The sequence below is a fragment of the Labrus mixtus genome, chromosome 4 (genome assembly GCF_963584025.1).
Source record: "Labrus mixtus chromosome 4, fLabMix1.1, whole genome shotgun sequence".
NCBI lineage: Eukaryota > Metazoa > Chordata > Actinopteri > Labriformes > Labridae > Labrus > Labrus mixtus.
Window position 1 is genome coordinate 4,100,887 of NC_083615.1, and position 14,636 is coordinate 4,115,522.

The 14,636-nt window shown below is 39.5% G+C and overlaps 1 protein-coding gene and 1 long non-coding RNA gene across 3 annotated transcripts in view; both read left to right on the forward strand.

Moving 5' to 3' along the window:
- slco3a1a (solute carrier organic anion transporter family member 3A1a) overlaps nt 1-14,092 on the forward strand; it is a 40,331-nt gene extending 26,239 nt beyond the window's left edge. Inside the window, exons 3-10 of one of the 2 annotated variants that reach the window (XM_061035229.1) lie at nt 7,905-8,003; nt 8,105-8,377; nt 8,687-8,851; nt 8,950-9,148; nt 11,169-11,337; nt 11,847-12,019; nt 12,112-12,176; nt 13,490-14,092. In XM_061035229.1, the coding sequence (XP_060891212.1) occupies nt 7,905-8,003; nt 8,105-8,377; nt 8,687-8,851; nt 8,950-9,148; nt 11,169-11,337; nt 11,847-12,019; nt 12,112-12,176; nt 13,490-13,842 (1,496 nt within the window). In that variant the 3' untranslated portion in view covers nt 13,843-14,092. The remainder of the gene's footprint in view (nt 1-7,904; nt 8,004-8,104; nt 8,378-8,686; nt 8,852-8,949; nt 9,149-11,168; nt 11,338-11,846; nt 12,020-12,111; nt 12,177-13,489) is intronic. The other variant, XM_061035230.1, reaches the window with a different exon arrangement.
- LOC132972425 (uncharacterized) lies at nt 12,197-12,984 on the forward strand. Its single transcript, XR_009672911.1, has 2 exons — nt 12,197-12,704; nt 12,743-12,984. It is a non-coding gene; the product is annotated as an uncharacterized LOC132972425 (long non-coding RNA).
- Nucleotides 14,093-14,636: the final 544 nt, after the last annotated feature.

Genomic DNA, 14,636 nt, shown 5'->3' on the forward strand with positions numbered 1-14,636 from the left:
GCAGCTGGTAATTTGGAAAGCACAGATTATGTAATCGCATCCTTGGTTAGCCTCTCACTTGTGAGTGACGTTTGAGGACCTGATGTCTCATGAAATGTCTTTGAGGGGTTTGTGCTGCAGGTTGTCAATCAAGTCATTTGGGCACTTACTGATGTGCGGGTTTTTTTAACCACCTGTGTGAAGGTAGTGAAAAAGTCCCTTTATGTATATGTGCTAATAAACAGAAATGATTGACCTGTTAAAACAAAACCAAAGAGTTTTGAGATTATTCATAAAAAAAGAACAGGTTAAAGTTACACTAACACAGGGGACCAACCCATACACTTGCTAAGGATATGATCTCTCAATATGGACAGTGTGTCCTTAGTCTATTTTTTACAATATTGACAAATTCTCTGGCAACATGGTCATTTTATTATTTTTTTTTAAAAAGGGACAAATGGAACGAGCACTTTTTCATTATTACAACGACATATACAGTATGTGAGTGATTTATCCATGTTGAATATTAAGATTCAACTACAAAACAGTCACATATTAAACCCTTTTCACCAGGTTTAAATAAGTCCTCAAATGTCCAAAAATGAAGTTTCTTGCTTAAAATCCACTCTGATCCTGCATTTTATCATGCCTCTTAGCCCGTCTATTTCCACGCCCCACTGGAAAAGGATGTGGCTCTGGCTTTCTTGCACTATGCCCTTTTGTTCATGTAGGAGAGGTAGACTCAAGGCAGAACAAACACCTAGCTGTGGGAGTGTCACCAACCTGGGGGAGGGGTTACTTCCCCTTTGTGATGTCATGAAGGTAAAATAATCAAACTGACCGGTTGAGCACACATTTTCTGAAAAGTGGAGCATCTAAAGTATGGACTTTTCTCATAGGGACACATATTATTATGTGATAAACCATGGTAATGTGTATTTTGCATAATATGTGACCTTTAATACAGATTTTACATTTACTGATAACTTCCTCCATATTAATAACACTTAAGTGATAAATAGACTACCATGACGTTATTAAAACCTGGAGTTCCTGGACCTTTAAGATATGCATCTACATTATCAAAAGCACATGATTCATGATAACAAGAAATGTATTTCTTACGTTTCTGGTCATTAAAACAGCTGCATTGTTTGCTCAGGTCATGTGCACGGTTTATTCTTTCTCTAAACACCAAGAGTAAACTGTTCATGTACGATGAAGAACCATTAGTCAACATTGAAATACATTTTGGCCTTAAAACATAAACCTAAACCTGAAATAGTATAATTACAGCTAAAACATAACTGCCTGTTACATGTTGAAACACTGGCTTGCGTCATTGCCAAAATGACTGTTAGGTTTAGTTAGGTGTTGGTGCAAAACGATTGTGGTTAAAACAATGAGTCAACGTTGACTTTTGGTTACACACAGGGTTGAAAAAACAGTCTCTTGTGTAAATGCCCTTTGCTGAAGTCATTCAGCCACCTAGAAGCTTCTCCCCGTGAAGACTTTGGTGTTCTACTTCTACTGTATGTGATGTAAAACAAAGGCACAAGAGTCTCACAAATCTAGAGTTAGCATTCTCTATTTCATTTTTTCATTTTCATTTTACCTTTACTTTATTCTCAAGACAAAAAAAAAAGACAAAAAACAACAAAGACAAAATACATAGATTATAAAACCAGAAGAATAAGCAGTAAGCAGGCAACTCCAGTTAATAACATTTACACTCATGAGTACAGTGAACTGTGATCAGGTTTTTTAATTGACCCATGGTAACCATTGTATTGAGTTTTAATGTGTTTTTTTAGTCGTTTTCAGTCTGACACTTGCTGGGTTAACTTCTCAATCATACACTTTGTTAACTTACGTTTACTAAACACAGTCCACCATCTATCATTATGTTAAGATAGCCAGCACACACTGGATCCAAAAATCCATCAATTAACCAGTCAATCTTTATTTGTATAACTCCAATTCATAAAAACTGTTATCTCGAGACACTTCACAAAAAAAAAAGAACCTTCAGTCACAAAACTGACCGATAACTTTAAGGCACAAACAAAAAGCATTAGAGCTTTTTCTACATGAAAATCATTCGACCTTTTGACCTCCGCATTCTACTAAATATCTTTCACAAACCAGAAAACAGTAGACAGTTGTGCCTGCTGTTTCTGTGCAGTTGAAGAAAGCAGAGGAAGTGTGTTTCCAGGAAGCAGACGGACGGTTGTTAGGTGTCGTGTGAAGGTGTTCTGGATCTTTTGTGTAAATGTCGGCTTGAGTGACGCCATTTTACGTCAGTGGACATTTTTTTTTTTTTTTTTTTTTTTAAAACCAGCCAGTGTTTAGTGAGACGTCTGTGGCCTGTTAAAGCGGCTCTCCTGAGTCTCTTCAATCTTCAAAATGTCTTTTTTCTTCTACACAGAGGATGTTAAGACGTTTGTCTGGAAGCTCTTAATATCAAACAGTAATAAACTTTTTAGTCCCTATGAATGTAAACTTGAAAACTTGTGCCTGGAGAATTTTTTTTTTTTCCGTTTTCAGTTGACCTCTTGACCTTAACTTGTGTTTAGGGTCCCACGAGGTGCAGAGTGGAGAGGCTAGTTCTGGGATTATCCATCAGTGATCTTTCCTCTCACTCTCAGTTTCAGTTGGGCCTCTTGTGAAAGTGGCACAAGCTGTTGTTTGGCCTCAAACATCCCACTCCGCTCTTATTTAGCTCAGGGGATTACTGCACCAACTTGAGCAGGATTAATAGCAAAGGAGAAGAAATTCCTTTTGTGAAATTAGAGCGGGAAGGAAAGCGAGGACGCTGCAGGCGTAGTATATCTGACATTTCTATTAGCATGAGCTGTTGGAGCTCAAGCAGCGCTGGGTTTATAATCTCAATCTTTCGGGTTTAGAAAAGTCTAAAGTAGCTACACTTTGCAACTGGGAGTTTTTTTTAAATGCTTATCTTCTTATCTGTGTTGAACAGCTTCAAATCTGCCTCTCTCTCTGGGTTTAAACTAGTTCCACTTAAAAATCAGGAGTGATTTTATTCAAAGTCACCGTTATCATCACCTCTAGGATGGCTAAATCTTTGCTTAGCATTTAAATAGTCTTGAAGATGGAGTTTTTTTTTTGTAGTAAGTCACGCTGTTCTGTGATAATGTTGTCAAGGTGCGAAGATAGATAGCAGGACGTCAAGCTTTTCTTTTTTTTTTTCAAAACCACAAACACTACGTGCGAAAAACTGACTGATCTACACAAGATGAGCTAAGGTGTCTGTGATCTTGTGTGAACATTTTAAATGTAATACTCGTCTTAAGGCAACTTTCTGAATGGACTGCGTAGGGTTAGGATGCATCTGCGGCTTAATTAATATCCGGAAGAAGTACAAGCCTCATGGCCAGCTTTTTCCTGCCTCTTCTATCAGTCTCTAAACAAATTAGAGGGAGACAAAAACACTAGAGTCTAGCTTTGTAATTGAATTACATCTTGACATGCTCCCCTGAGAGTATAATTCACAGGATACTAAAAGGCTCAGCAGAAGTAGAACATGAACAAATTAGTTTGTTTTATACTTATCTCCACACAGGACCGCTGGAAGGGAAAAGGGATTTTAGAGGCAGTTTGGAGAAGTAGAGCTTTACAAAGATTACCCACAGCCGTGGTCGTGAATTGTCCTTCATGGAGATTTAATGTGCTTTATTTAGGGGGTTTTCTGTTCTTTTTTTTGTCTTCTTTTTAATCCCGTCAGACCAAAAAATATAAATATTTGGTTTGAATTCTTGTACAAGCCTTTGCCTTTTTATTATTGACCTGAAAGCAAGTGGGTCAGTTAAAAATAAAAGATCAAAAACAGAGCATAATAGCGCTAAAGTGGACGAGGAATATAGGTCTGCCTATGCACTGAGGTTTTGAAAAGCATCCTTATTTATTCTCTGTTAATATCTTGAGTTAAGAGCTGTGTTGAAAAGTTAGTTAGCTTAGCTTTGGGTAAAGTCTCGTCGCACATCACGTAAATATACTAACATGAATTGATATTTTTAACATCCTGAGGTTTGTATGGAAAAATTGGAACATTTGAGAGAGCCTCAATGCAGATATTTAACTACGGACTGAAAGAGGCTAGCTGTGTCCTCCCTCTCTTTTAGTCTGCATGCCAAGCTACGCTAACTAGCTGAAGTCAGTATATTCATTAGCATGGTGTTGACCATTGTTCAGCTAAAGTAAAAAATGAAGCAACAGCCACTAGATAATTATTCAAGCTTACTAAAGAGACTGGACATTAGAAAACAGCAAATGTTGCCAGATTAAAATAACAAAGCTAGCAACATGTGCTAATTGCCTTGCTAGCTGCTAACCCAGTTGTTGTGCTGTGGTAATGCAAGAATGTAAATTAACACTTTCACTCTTTTTTTCCAAATCTGACAATTTAACAAGGTTTTTTTTTGTATCAACTGTTCAACTGTTAGCAGCCCAACAAGAGGTTTGTCTTTTTTTAGCATTGATTATTGCAACTCTCTACTGGCAGGTCTTCCTACATGCACTATCAAACCTCTGCAGATGATACAAAATGCAGCAGCACGACTGGTCTTCAACCTTCCTAAAAGAGCACACGTCACTCCGCTGTTCATCTCCTTACACTGGCTCCCAGTTACTGCTCGCATCAAATTTAAAACTCTGCTGCTCGCTTACAAAACAGCGACAAAAACGTCTCCTCCTTACTTTAACTCATCCAGGTCTACACTCCCTCCTCCCCACTACGCTCTGCCAATGAAAGGCGTCTGATCCAACCTTCACAACAGGGTCCTAAGACGCTGACTAGACTCTTCTCCTCTGTCGCCCCCCGGTGGTGGAATGAACTTCCAAACTCCATGTGATCTGCAGAGTCCCTCTGCACCTTAAAGAAAAAGCTAAAGACCCAGCTCTTTCATGAATACCTACTAACTTAATGATGATGGTCTCCATATTATTGATGATGATGATGGTTGTGACGATGGTTTTTGTTTGATAACGACGACTTATAAGATGGTTTCTATACTGATTAGAGCTCTCAAGAACTGCCCTCAATGTTGTGCTTTGCCTCTGGTCACTTCCTGTCAGCACCTGTGTGTCCAATCAGACTCAAAGCTGATCGTTTGCTCTTACTGACATTGTTCCCTTTTTTCTAGATCCTTGCTTGTGTTGTTCTTACTCTCTGATGTACGTCACTTTGGATGAAAGCGTCTGCTAGGTGAATTGTAGAATTGTAGAATAGCGATTTAAGAACAGAAGGCTAGAACAAAAATCAGGAAAGACTTCACAGAAGCAATGCTTGGTTTAAAAACTTTGGTTATCTTTCCAATACAAGACCCAGTTTGTGATGATGTGACCTTCATCCCATTGTGCCTCCGCTTGGTGTGTGCTATTTCTATTATGGCTTTAATCTTAAGACAAAAAAAAAAAAGACCACAACATTTTATCAATTTAATTCTTCCATGTGAAGATAATCACATCCTGTTCCATGTGCAGAAGCAAGCAGATTGATAAGGAAGCATGCTCCCTCATATCTTTTTCCACATGCCAGACTCGTGCTGTGGTACAGTGTTATCATCAATGAGACAGAGTTTCTTAAAGCATCGGGAGCGCCATGGACCAGGAGAGGAACATTTATCTTCTCAGCGGTGGTGGACTCGGGGGCTCGCTGAGCTATCATCCCCTGTAAGGTGATTTCACTCGCTGAATTTCCTCTTTTCGGCTTCCTGTGGTGAAAGCTATTGTGAAGTTGTTGCTATGAGAGAACAACACATTTAGTTTCTAAGGAAACACTTAGAAACCGAGACAGTGGCACAGGCCTCGTTTGCAACACACACCACAGGCAAAATGTTCACATATCGACTGCAGACTTTATTAAAAAAAAAAAAAAAGAAGTGCTGTTAAACTGCACTGTTTCATTGGTCTATAGCCACAACAGCTTCTTCCTGAGTGTCTGTGCTGTTTATGGTTGTGGTTGTGAGACCCTCCTTCTGTACAAGTCTGATTTTAGATTTTGTTTTTTGAGAAGCAGAGGAGATGAGGAGATGAGCACATCTGTTTTTTTTTTTCTCCATGAAACAAAACAAAACAAAACGGAAGACACAGCTGAAGAAAGTGCTAAAAATAAAAACACGTACACCTTTGGCACCTCACAGTCTTAATTTCCGCGCTGGTGTCTCTGTGAAGCCGCATAAGATGTCTCCCATCCACACATGAAACCTTTACTTTTTTCACGTGCTTCTCTCCCTGTCCTGCCTAAACGAGTCCACATTGTGGCAGCGAGCCTCGTCTGTGAGCCATTTCCTTTATGTGAAAAACAAACTACAACGTGAATGAGGCTACAATCGTGTGAACGCGTTGACTCCCTTCCCTACGTGGGTGGTCAAGGCAGGAAGCAGACCGTGCGTTCAGTATCTGCACTCGTGGAGACATATGAAGCTTAGTCACAGTTTCCATGCTTGTTTGTTAAGTGGCTGCTCCTGGCATCCGAGCAACATCTTATTGCAGACACCGTGCTGATATCAGCAGATGTTCAGGCCAACGGGCCGCCAGTAAAAAGGGATTATTGTGATGCTGCAGGACTGAAAAAAAGAAGAAGAAGAAGAAGAAGAACAGCAGAGATTTCATTTTGGTCTGACATCAAATTTGAAGCTACTATTCCTGTCTGGCCTGTGTCTGTGTGCTAGATGCAGTCGAACACTCCCTGCTGCCGTGTGATAACACCTCACATCACACGACATATAGCCAGAGAGAGATTTGTCCCCCCAAATTGAGCTTTGACTCATCATTATCCGCCTGCAGTCTGAGTCACAGTGTCAGACTCTTGCCCCGCTGACAGAGCGCGCTAATGAGGATTTTTTAGACCACATTTTATATCTCCCGCTGAACGCTACAGCAGACTGGGACAAAACAAACTGGTTTCTGTTGTCAGGTGTCTACCTCACAGGAGTGTGTGTTTGGGTCAGTTTTGCTCACTGTGTTAACCTGCCAGCAGGCTGAGCCATGTGAGTGCAGTCACATTATGTGTGTGTGTGTGTGTGTGTGTGTGTGTGTGTGTGTGTCTGTGTGTGTTGCTGCACTTGCCTTGTGGTTCAAACTGGCTGATTTTATCTTTCATGACAGCCCAAACTGTTTCCCTGTTTGCTGTCTTGATTCAAGGAGTACAATCAGGACAAGGCAAGAAGAAAGCCGAGCTGAAAAGAACAAAAAGTGGATTTTTAAGTCTGATTGTAGCTCAGAATTTGAAAAAAGGAAAAAAAAAGTTAATGCCACACTGAACTTAACATTTTATTTTTTTTTTAATTTAAGCTTTACTGACCAACAGAGCATAACATATTTCATTTCATTTCAAACCTTTATTTATTCTCGAAAAGACACTTGAGGTTTCCCTCATTTCCAACGCCGTCGAGATTACAAGCACAGTAAAAACAAAACAAAAACACAAAAAAAACACTCAGAATCTGTGACAGAAACCACTGAGATCATTTAAAACAGTTACAATTTGAAACAAAGTTGTTCGAAATCAAATTCCTAAACTCTGGAGGAGAGGGAAGAACTCCGATCCTGAGAGTTTGCTGGTCGAATAAGAAAGAATCACATATATATATATATATATTGGTCTCAGGATTAAACTACACAAATTGTAAATGGATCAAGTGTCAAAAATCAACAAAAAAACTGGTATTTAATAATTGACTTAAGTGTGTGTACATTGTGTGCAAGTGATCTTTTTTGTTTTCCAGAGGTGTTTTTTTTTGCTTTAGTCGGTTAGAAGATCATCTCAGGATTTCTGTGACCTTTAGTGTCATGTTCATGTCTGTTGTAACCAAAGCTGTCCTTTTTATACATATATTTCTAAAAGTGTCGGGTGAATAGAATCAGACCAAAAGAACATTAAACATCTGTGTCATGTGCAGGTATCCTCTTTTCCACTCTGGTGTTTGGGCCTGCGTGTGGCTTCATCCTTGGCTCCGTCTGCACAAAGTTCTATGTGGATGCCATCTTCATTGACACAAGTGAGTTTCCTCAAATGTTTTTTTTTTTTTTATTATTAGTTGAACGTGTCTTCTTGTGTGTAATGTGGTGTACTGACTCTTGCTGTTGTCTCTCTCCACAGGTAAGCTGAACATCACTCCAGACGACCCGCGTTGGATCGGGGCCTGGTGGGCGGGCTTCCTCCTGTGTGGTGCCTTACTCTTTTGCTCCTCCATCCTGATGTTCGGCTTCCCTCAGTCGCTGCCGAACAAGGAGAGGGAGGAAGGGACTGAGAGCGAGCAGGTTATGCTCCCTCCATCTATGAACTCAGAGTATGAGACTCCTAAATCCAGCAACGGGCTCGTAGGCAACCACGAGCCTGCCAACAGCCCCACCTGCTGTCAGCAACTCAGGGGTGAGTTTACAGGATCCACTGTGGAACTACACTGTTGAATTCAAGGCACATAAAAACATTTAAATACACAACAGATATTGTTACATTTATATATTTTTATGTATATTTCTGTATAAGAATAAAAATGTAACTCTGAGTTATACACAGCTGGAAAAGTCATAAGTTTCAGACATTATGACAAATTGTTTGCAAACATTAGAAAATAGTTTAAAAAATATAATTTGCTTTAATATTCATCTGTTAAACATTTGTTTTAAAAAAGTCATCTCAATCCCAGATATTTATGTTGATTCTGTCTTATTCGTCCAGTGATCCCCAAGGTGACCAAGCACCTCCTGTCCAACCCCGTGTTCACCTGCATCATCCTGGCCGCCTGTATGGAGATCGCCGTGGTCGCCGGTTTTGCAGCTTTTCTGGGGAAATACCTCGAGCAGCAGTTCAACCTCACCACCACCTCAGCAAACCAGCTGCTAGGTCTGTTTTCAAACATGCACACACACACATGCTCATACACACAAATGCAAGTTATACCAGTGAATATAACAGGGTTCTTTTTTTTTTTTTTTTGAAAGGTATGACGGCTATTCCATGTGCATGTCTGGGGATTTTCATGGGCGGTCTGCTGGTGAAGAAGCTGAACCTGTCGGCACTCGGAGCCATCCGCATGGCCATGCTGGTCAACCTGATCTCCACTGCGTGCTATGTCTCCTTCTTGTTCCTGGGCTGTGACACGGGTCCTGTTGCCGGGGTGACCGTCACATACCCCAACAGGTAAGAGACTGAATACATTTCAGCTGTTTGTTTCTGATTTCCTGCACAGGTCAAGTTTTAAGCAGCCAAGACAAGATACATCTTCATGTTATTTATTTATTTTTCTTAATATATTTATTTATTTATTTAGTGTGTATTTCTCATTTATGTCTGAATAACTCAAGACTTAAATTAAACAAGACAGGGGGGAATCACTGAATAGAGGGGATAGGGGTCAAAAGGAGACATATCTATTCTTTTAACAGATTATTAAAAAAGTACAAACAACTACTTTTGCCATTATTATTCTGTAATGGTTAAAATAAAATAAAAAAATTATCTCAAAGTTATTTGCTGCAGAGAGTTTAACTTCCTGGATAACTGGTCTTATGATGGCCTTTCCTCCACAAGATTTTCCAGTTTTAGCTCGGAGTCAATTTTGCGGACAAGCTGGTTTTTTTGCCAGCTCACCAATGAACCATCATGTAAAACCAGAATATATATCTGATCATCAAAAAACATCTTCCAGATCTTGATTAAGTGTAGAAACCTAGACATTGAACTCAAACAACGCACAGCAGATCACATGTTATTAGATCATAGAATACCTCTTGTTATTATTTTGTTGAGATTTTGTACCATAGATTGTATTAAAAAAAAAAGAGTTATTGGTCCAATCTTAAGGACCCAGTTATTCTAATAAATACATACAAGCAGTAACTCTGTTGCCAAGGTTACAGGACTTTATCAGAGGTGAACAGCCGAGGATCTAAAATGTGAAAATAAAAATTCTTATCAGCTCCGGCGGTCAGTAGGGCACAACGAACTCGCTTTTTATTCAAACAACTGTGTGTCTTCTAATCGAGTCTATAAAAAGATTTTCAATTCAGAAAGTGGCCTTGTGGTGCTCACAGGGCTGAACACACTGAATACAAATAGAAAAAAGATGGATCAGTCACATGTCCTATCAAGGAGATTTAGAGCAAAGGTATTATGGAACAGGAAAGTTAGCTGCTAAAACTCAAAACATCTTACAACTTGTGAAGTTTATTAAAGCTCCTGTGATGAGTTAATGTCTGTATTAAAGAATCGGACATTAATACTGATGTATCAGGACTGATCATTTCTTTATAGTCTGCTGCAGGGTAGATGTTTATGAAGTGAGTTAAAGAACACTGACAGAACAGCCTGTGTTTACTGCGGAGATTCAAGATGAGTGATATGTTTGACTGGTAGAAGTAAGCAGCTTGAGATTTTTCAAGTACCGCACTTACACCCATACAAGAAAAAATTAGCAATGACATCAGAGGTACCACTTTGTCCACGGGGGTCACCAAAATCACCTCAACTTGACAATCCCCCCCCCACACAAAAAGTCCACTATTTATCTGAATGGTGGTCCCGAAGAAATCAATCAATCAATCAATCAAACTTTATTTATACAGCACCTTTCAGACAAATTGAATTGCAGTTCAAAGTGCTTTACAAGAGTGCAGAAAAGTTTATAAAATCATTGAGAGACTAATGCACACCAATAAGAATTAAAAAATATATATATAAATAATAAATGAAAAAATAAAATATGACACATAAAAGCAATAAGATATTAAAATTAATACATAGGAGAAGAATATTTTAAATTGTAGTAGGATAAAAAAGACAAAACAATAATGTTAAGATTTGAATTTATATAAAAGCCAGACTGAATAAATGAGTTTTAAGATGGGGTTTAAAAATATCAATATTCTGGGCTCCTCTCAGACTCTCAGGAAGGTTTGTTCCACAGTCTCGGAGCGTAACAGCTGAAAGCAGCATCACCAAAGGTTTGCTTTGGTGATGGCTGGCTTTACACCAGGTCTTCTCTGCTCTGGGGTTTGGTAACCCCTTAACTCAGTGCAGTTGCCATGGGGATGTTCAAAGTGAAGCATAGTAAGAAAAAGGGCAAGGTGTTCTTCTCCCGTTTTTTTTGTTTGTGCGGATGCAGTCATTACTTCCCTGCAGCACAAGGACACTGAGGTTTCTGTCTCTGTCTCCGTTTCAGGACTCTGCAGGTGGGCGAGAAACCAGAAGCCCAGTGCATCAGTACCTGCAACTGCTTCACCTCCTCCATCAGCCCGGTGTGCGGCTCAAACGGGGTCACTTACCTGTCCCCCTGCTTCGCCGGCTGCTCCCGAACAGTAAGCTCTCCGACCGCGTCGAAAATGTCTCAGGTCTGTAACCTTAAAACTGTTCACTAACTGCAATTTCACATCATAAAAATTACAATTAAAGTCTCGGTTGTTAATTATCAGTGTGATTGGACAACAGGAAACAGCTTTTTTTCCTCTATTTAAAGAAGTTTATGACTTTGTTTTTAAAGTCGTGCAGAAAGAAATCCATACATTTCATACTTCATTCATCTGCTTCAACAAATCAGCCAATCATGTTTTTACTGCAGTTGTTCCTAGATCAGATGCACTGATCTGCAGATTAGAGTCTTCTATATTCAAATCACATGCAGAGACTGTTTCTCTCTGCTCAGCTGCACAGAATATCTCTCTATTTCTGCTCTCTCACTGCAGCAGGTTAGCCAGAAATGTTGTGCAAGGATCAATCACTCCTCTTCACTGATGCCAGATTTCCCTCCAGATGTTAACAGAGTGTAGCCCTCGACTACAACATGTGTGTACTTCTCATATAGCTCTTAAATGAACCCCTTCATATTTTTTTCCCTCCACAGAATCTGACAGGGTGTGCCTGTGTTTCCTCTGAGAGTGAATCTGCCACAGCGGTGCCAGGGAAATGTCCGACGCCGGGCTGCCAGGAGTCGTTCCTCATCTTCCTGTGTGTGATCTGTGCCTGTAGCCTGGTCGGAGCCATGGCCCAGACTCCCTCCGTTATCATCCTGATCAGGCATGTTGTGAATATAGAAACATATCAGCGTGTGTGCGGTGCAGTGACGAACAATAAAAGTAATTTTTTTTTTTTTTCCGATTCTCTTGAAGGACTGTGAGCCCTGAACTGAAATCCTACGCACTTGGAGTGTTGTTTCTGTTGCTGCGACTCCTGGGTGAGAACTTTTTATCAGTCAACATATTAATTTCAGAGACTCTGGCTCTGTGTTAATACTCAAACATTCAGAACTTATAAGAGTGAAGAAAGAAGTGTACATTCAGGTATGGAAGAGGCAACACAATGAACAAAGTCCAAATCAAGAAATCTAAAAACACAAAGGGATACTGTACTTTAAAAAAAAAGGCATAACGTTATATTGTCTATGAAATATTAGTGTTTTTGGAAGTGTGTAAGGAAGTGTGTATTTTTTTAATGATCCTTTGTTGCTAGTCATGTAGACAGTATCAGATGTAAGATAACATCAAGACCAGATATAAGAGAATAATAAGAACAATGGAAGATGCTTTTTGTGCTATTGTGTAAGATTTAAAGTGATTACTGTGTCTTCATGCTAAAGTATTCTCGGCTTACTTTCTTTGTTTTGGTGTTAGGACAGACACATGTACATCTTGTACTTTTTGTGTTTGTTGGAGGAATAGTATGAGAGCTGAAAAAGTCACATGACAATACCCCTCACACAGTTGTCCTCTTGTGTCCAGTCTTTTGGAGTTTTAGCTCAAGTTCAACAGCTACTTGACTATTTGTTTTGCTCGAGGAGAAAATCAGCACCGATCCTGTTTCATGTTTAACGTGCACCTACAAACATGTATTCTTTCAATGTGAATGTGTGACCTTGTAAAGGAGTTACGTCACCTACGTTTGACGAGGCGGTGACTGAGTTATGACGTGTGAGTTAAAAGACACGAGCGCAACAGAGACAAGGAAAAACGCAGCACAAAGTAACCTAACAAGAAATCACAGAAGCACATAGAAAGAAATACAAAAACACAAACATGACTTAAGATAAAGATAAAGAAGAAAGGAAACAGGAATGTAATTATCAAAAATAACAAGAAGTTAAAAAATCAAACATATGTACATCAGTTAAATAAAGGGAGAAAAAAAATACAATAACAGAATAATACAAGGTATGTACACTTCCACTTGTGGAAATAGTTATTAAAAGCTAAGTTATTAAAGCAAAGACAGACTGATTTCTTTTACATTCATATAAATACAATACAATAAAGTATTATATCAAAACCATAGATACAAAAAGAAACATACATTAAGATCACAACCAAAGAGAACATTCAAAACTAAACAAAACAAAATGCTCCATCACATCAGGTAAAAAAAAAATACATTGATAATTTAGTGTTGACGTAGAATTCACACCAAGTCGAGGTTTTCTTCTGTTTTTTTGTTTAGTTTATTTTGTGCAAACAGAGTTGTTGACTCTTGTTTCCGCGTGTCGCTGTCTCGCAGGCTTCATCCCGCCCCCTCTGATCTTCGGCGCCGGCATCGACTCCACCTGTCTCTTCTGGAGCTCGGACTGCGGCGACAAGGGCGCCTGTCTGCTCTACGACAACGTGGCCTACAGGCACCTGTACGTGAGCCTCGCCATCATCCTCAAGGGCGTGGCCTTCCTCCTCTACACCACCACGTGGTACTGCTTACACAGGAACTACAAGAAGTACATCAAGAGCCACGAGGGTCACATGACACGCACGGAGTTTTACCCGTCGCTCACGGACGGCCCCAAACAAGTGGACAGGACAAAGTTTATATACAACCTGGAGGACCACGAGTTCTGTGAAAATATGGAGTCAGTTTTGTAGTTCTTTACACAGAAGACGGACAAAGTGGACATTATTCTCTCTCAAGGGAATATTTGATGATGTCATTGTTCTTCTCTTGAAAGGAAGATTTATATATCTAGCTATAGATAGATAGATAAATATATAAATCTATCTATATATATATATATGAAGGCAATCTATCTATTTAACACTTTGTTCAGGTAAACTTTGAAAAGGGTCCATTAAGTCGTTTACGTACCAGTGAGGTGTCGGCTGTTGAACTCCAGGAGGGGGAGGGAGGGAGGGAGGGGGGGTGTAGTCGACATCTACAGCACTGCTTCACTCAAGTCCTAGCTGATTATTAGCCATCGGACGTGATGTTACGTCAACCGTAGCTGCCATATTGTTTTTAGGTCCGTCATGATTCCAGTGAATTGTGTGACAAAATGAGTTTCCTTTCAGAGTGCTGTGTATTCTGCCTGTCACTCATTCAGAAGTGAGGTCATTAAACAACGTTTGGGTGGTTCCCTCTTTTACTCATATTTTTTTTTTTTTTTTTTTAAAGTTGCCAAGTGTTTACAAACTAATACTGTAGTTCCTTTTTCAAATGCAGGAAGGTTTTTTTCTTCCCGGACCGGGTTGTAAAAGTGGCCTATTAGATGAAAAAATGTCCATCAATGAAATCACTTTAAAGCAGATGTTTGTTTTTTTTTGTTTTAATGTCAGGATGCATCAGTTTGTCAGTCTCTTGCTGGATAACAGGCACTGTTTTGATACTGTTTAGACTAGACTGTGAAGTCTTGTCTCATAGGTGAAAATGTGCAATTTGTGTC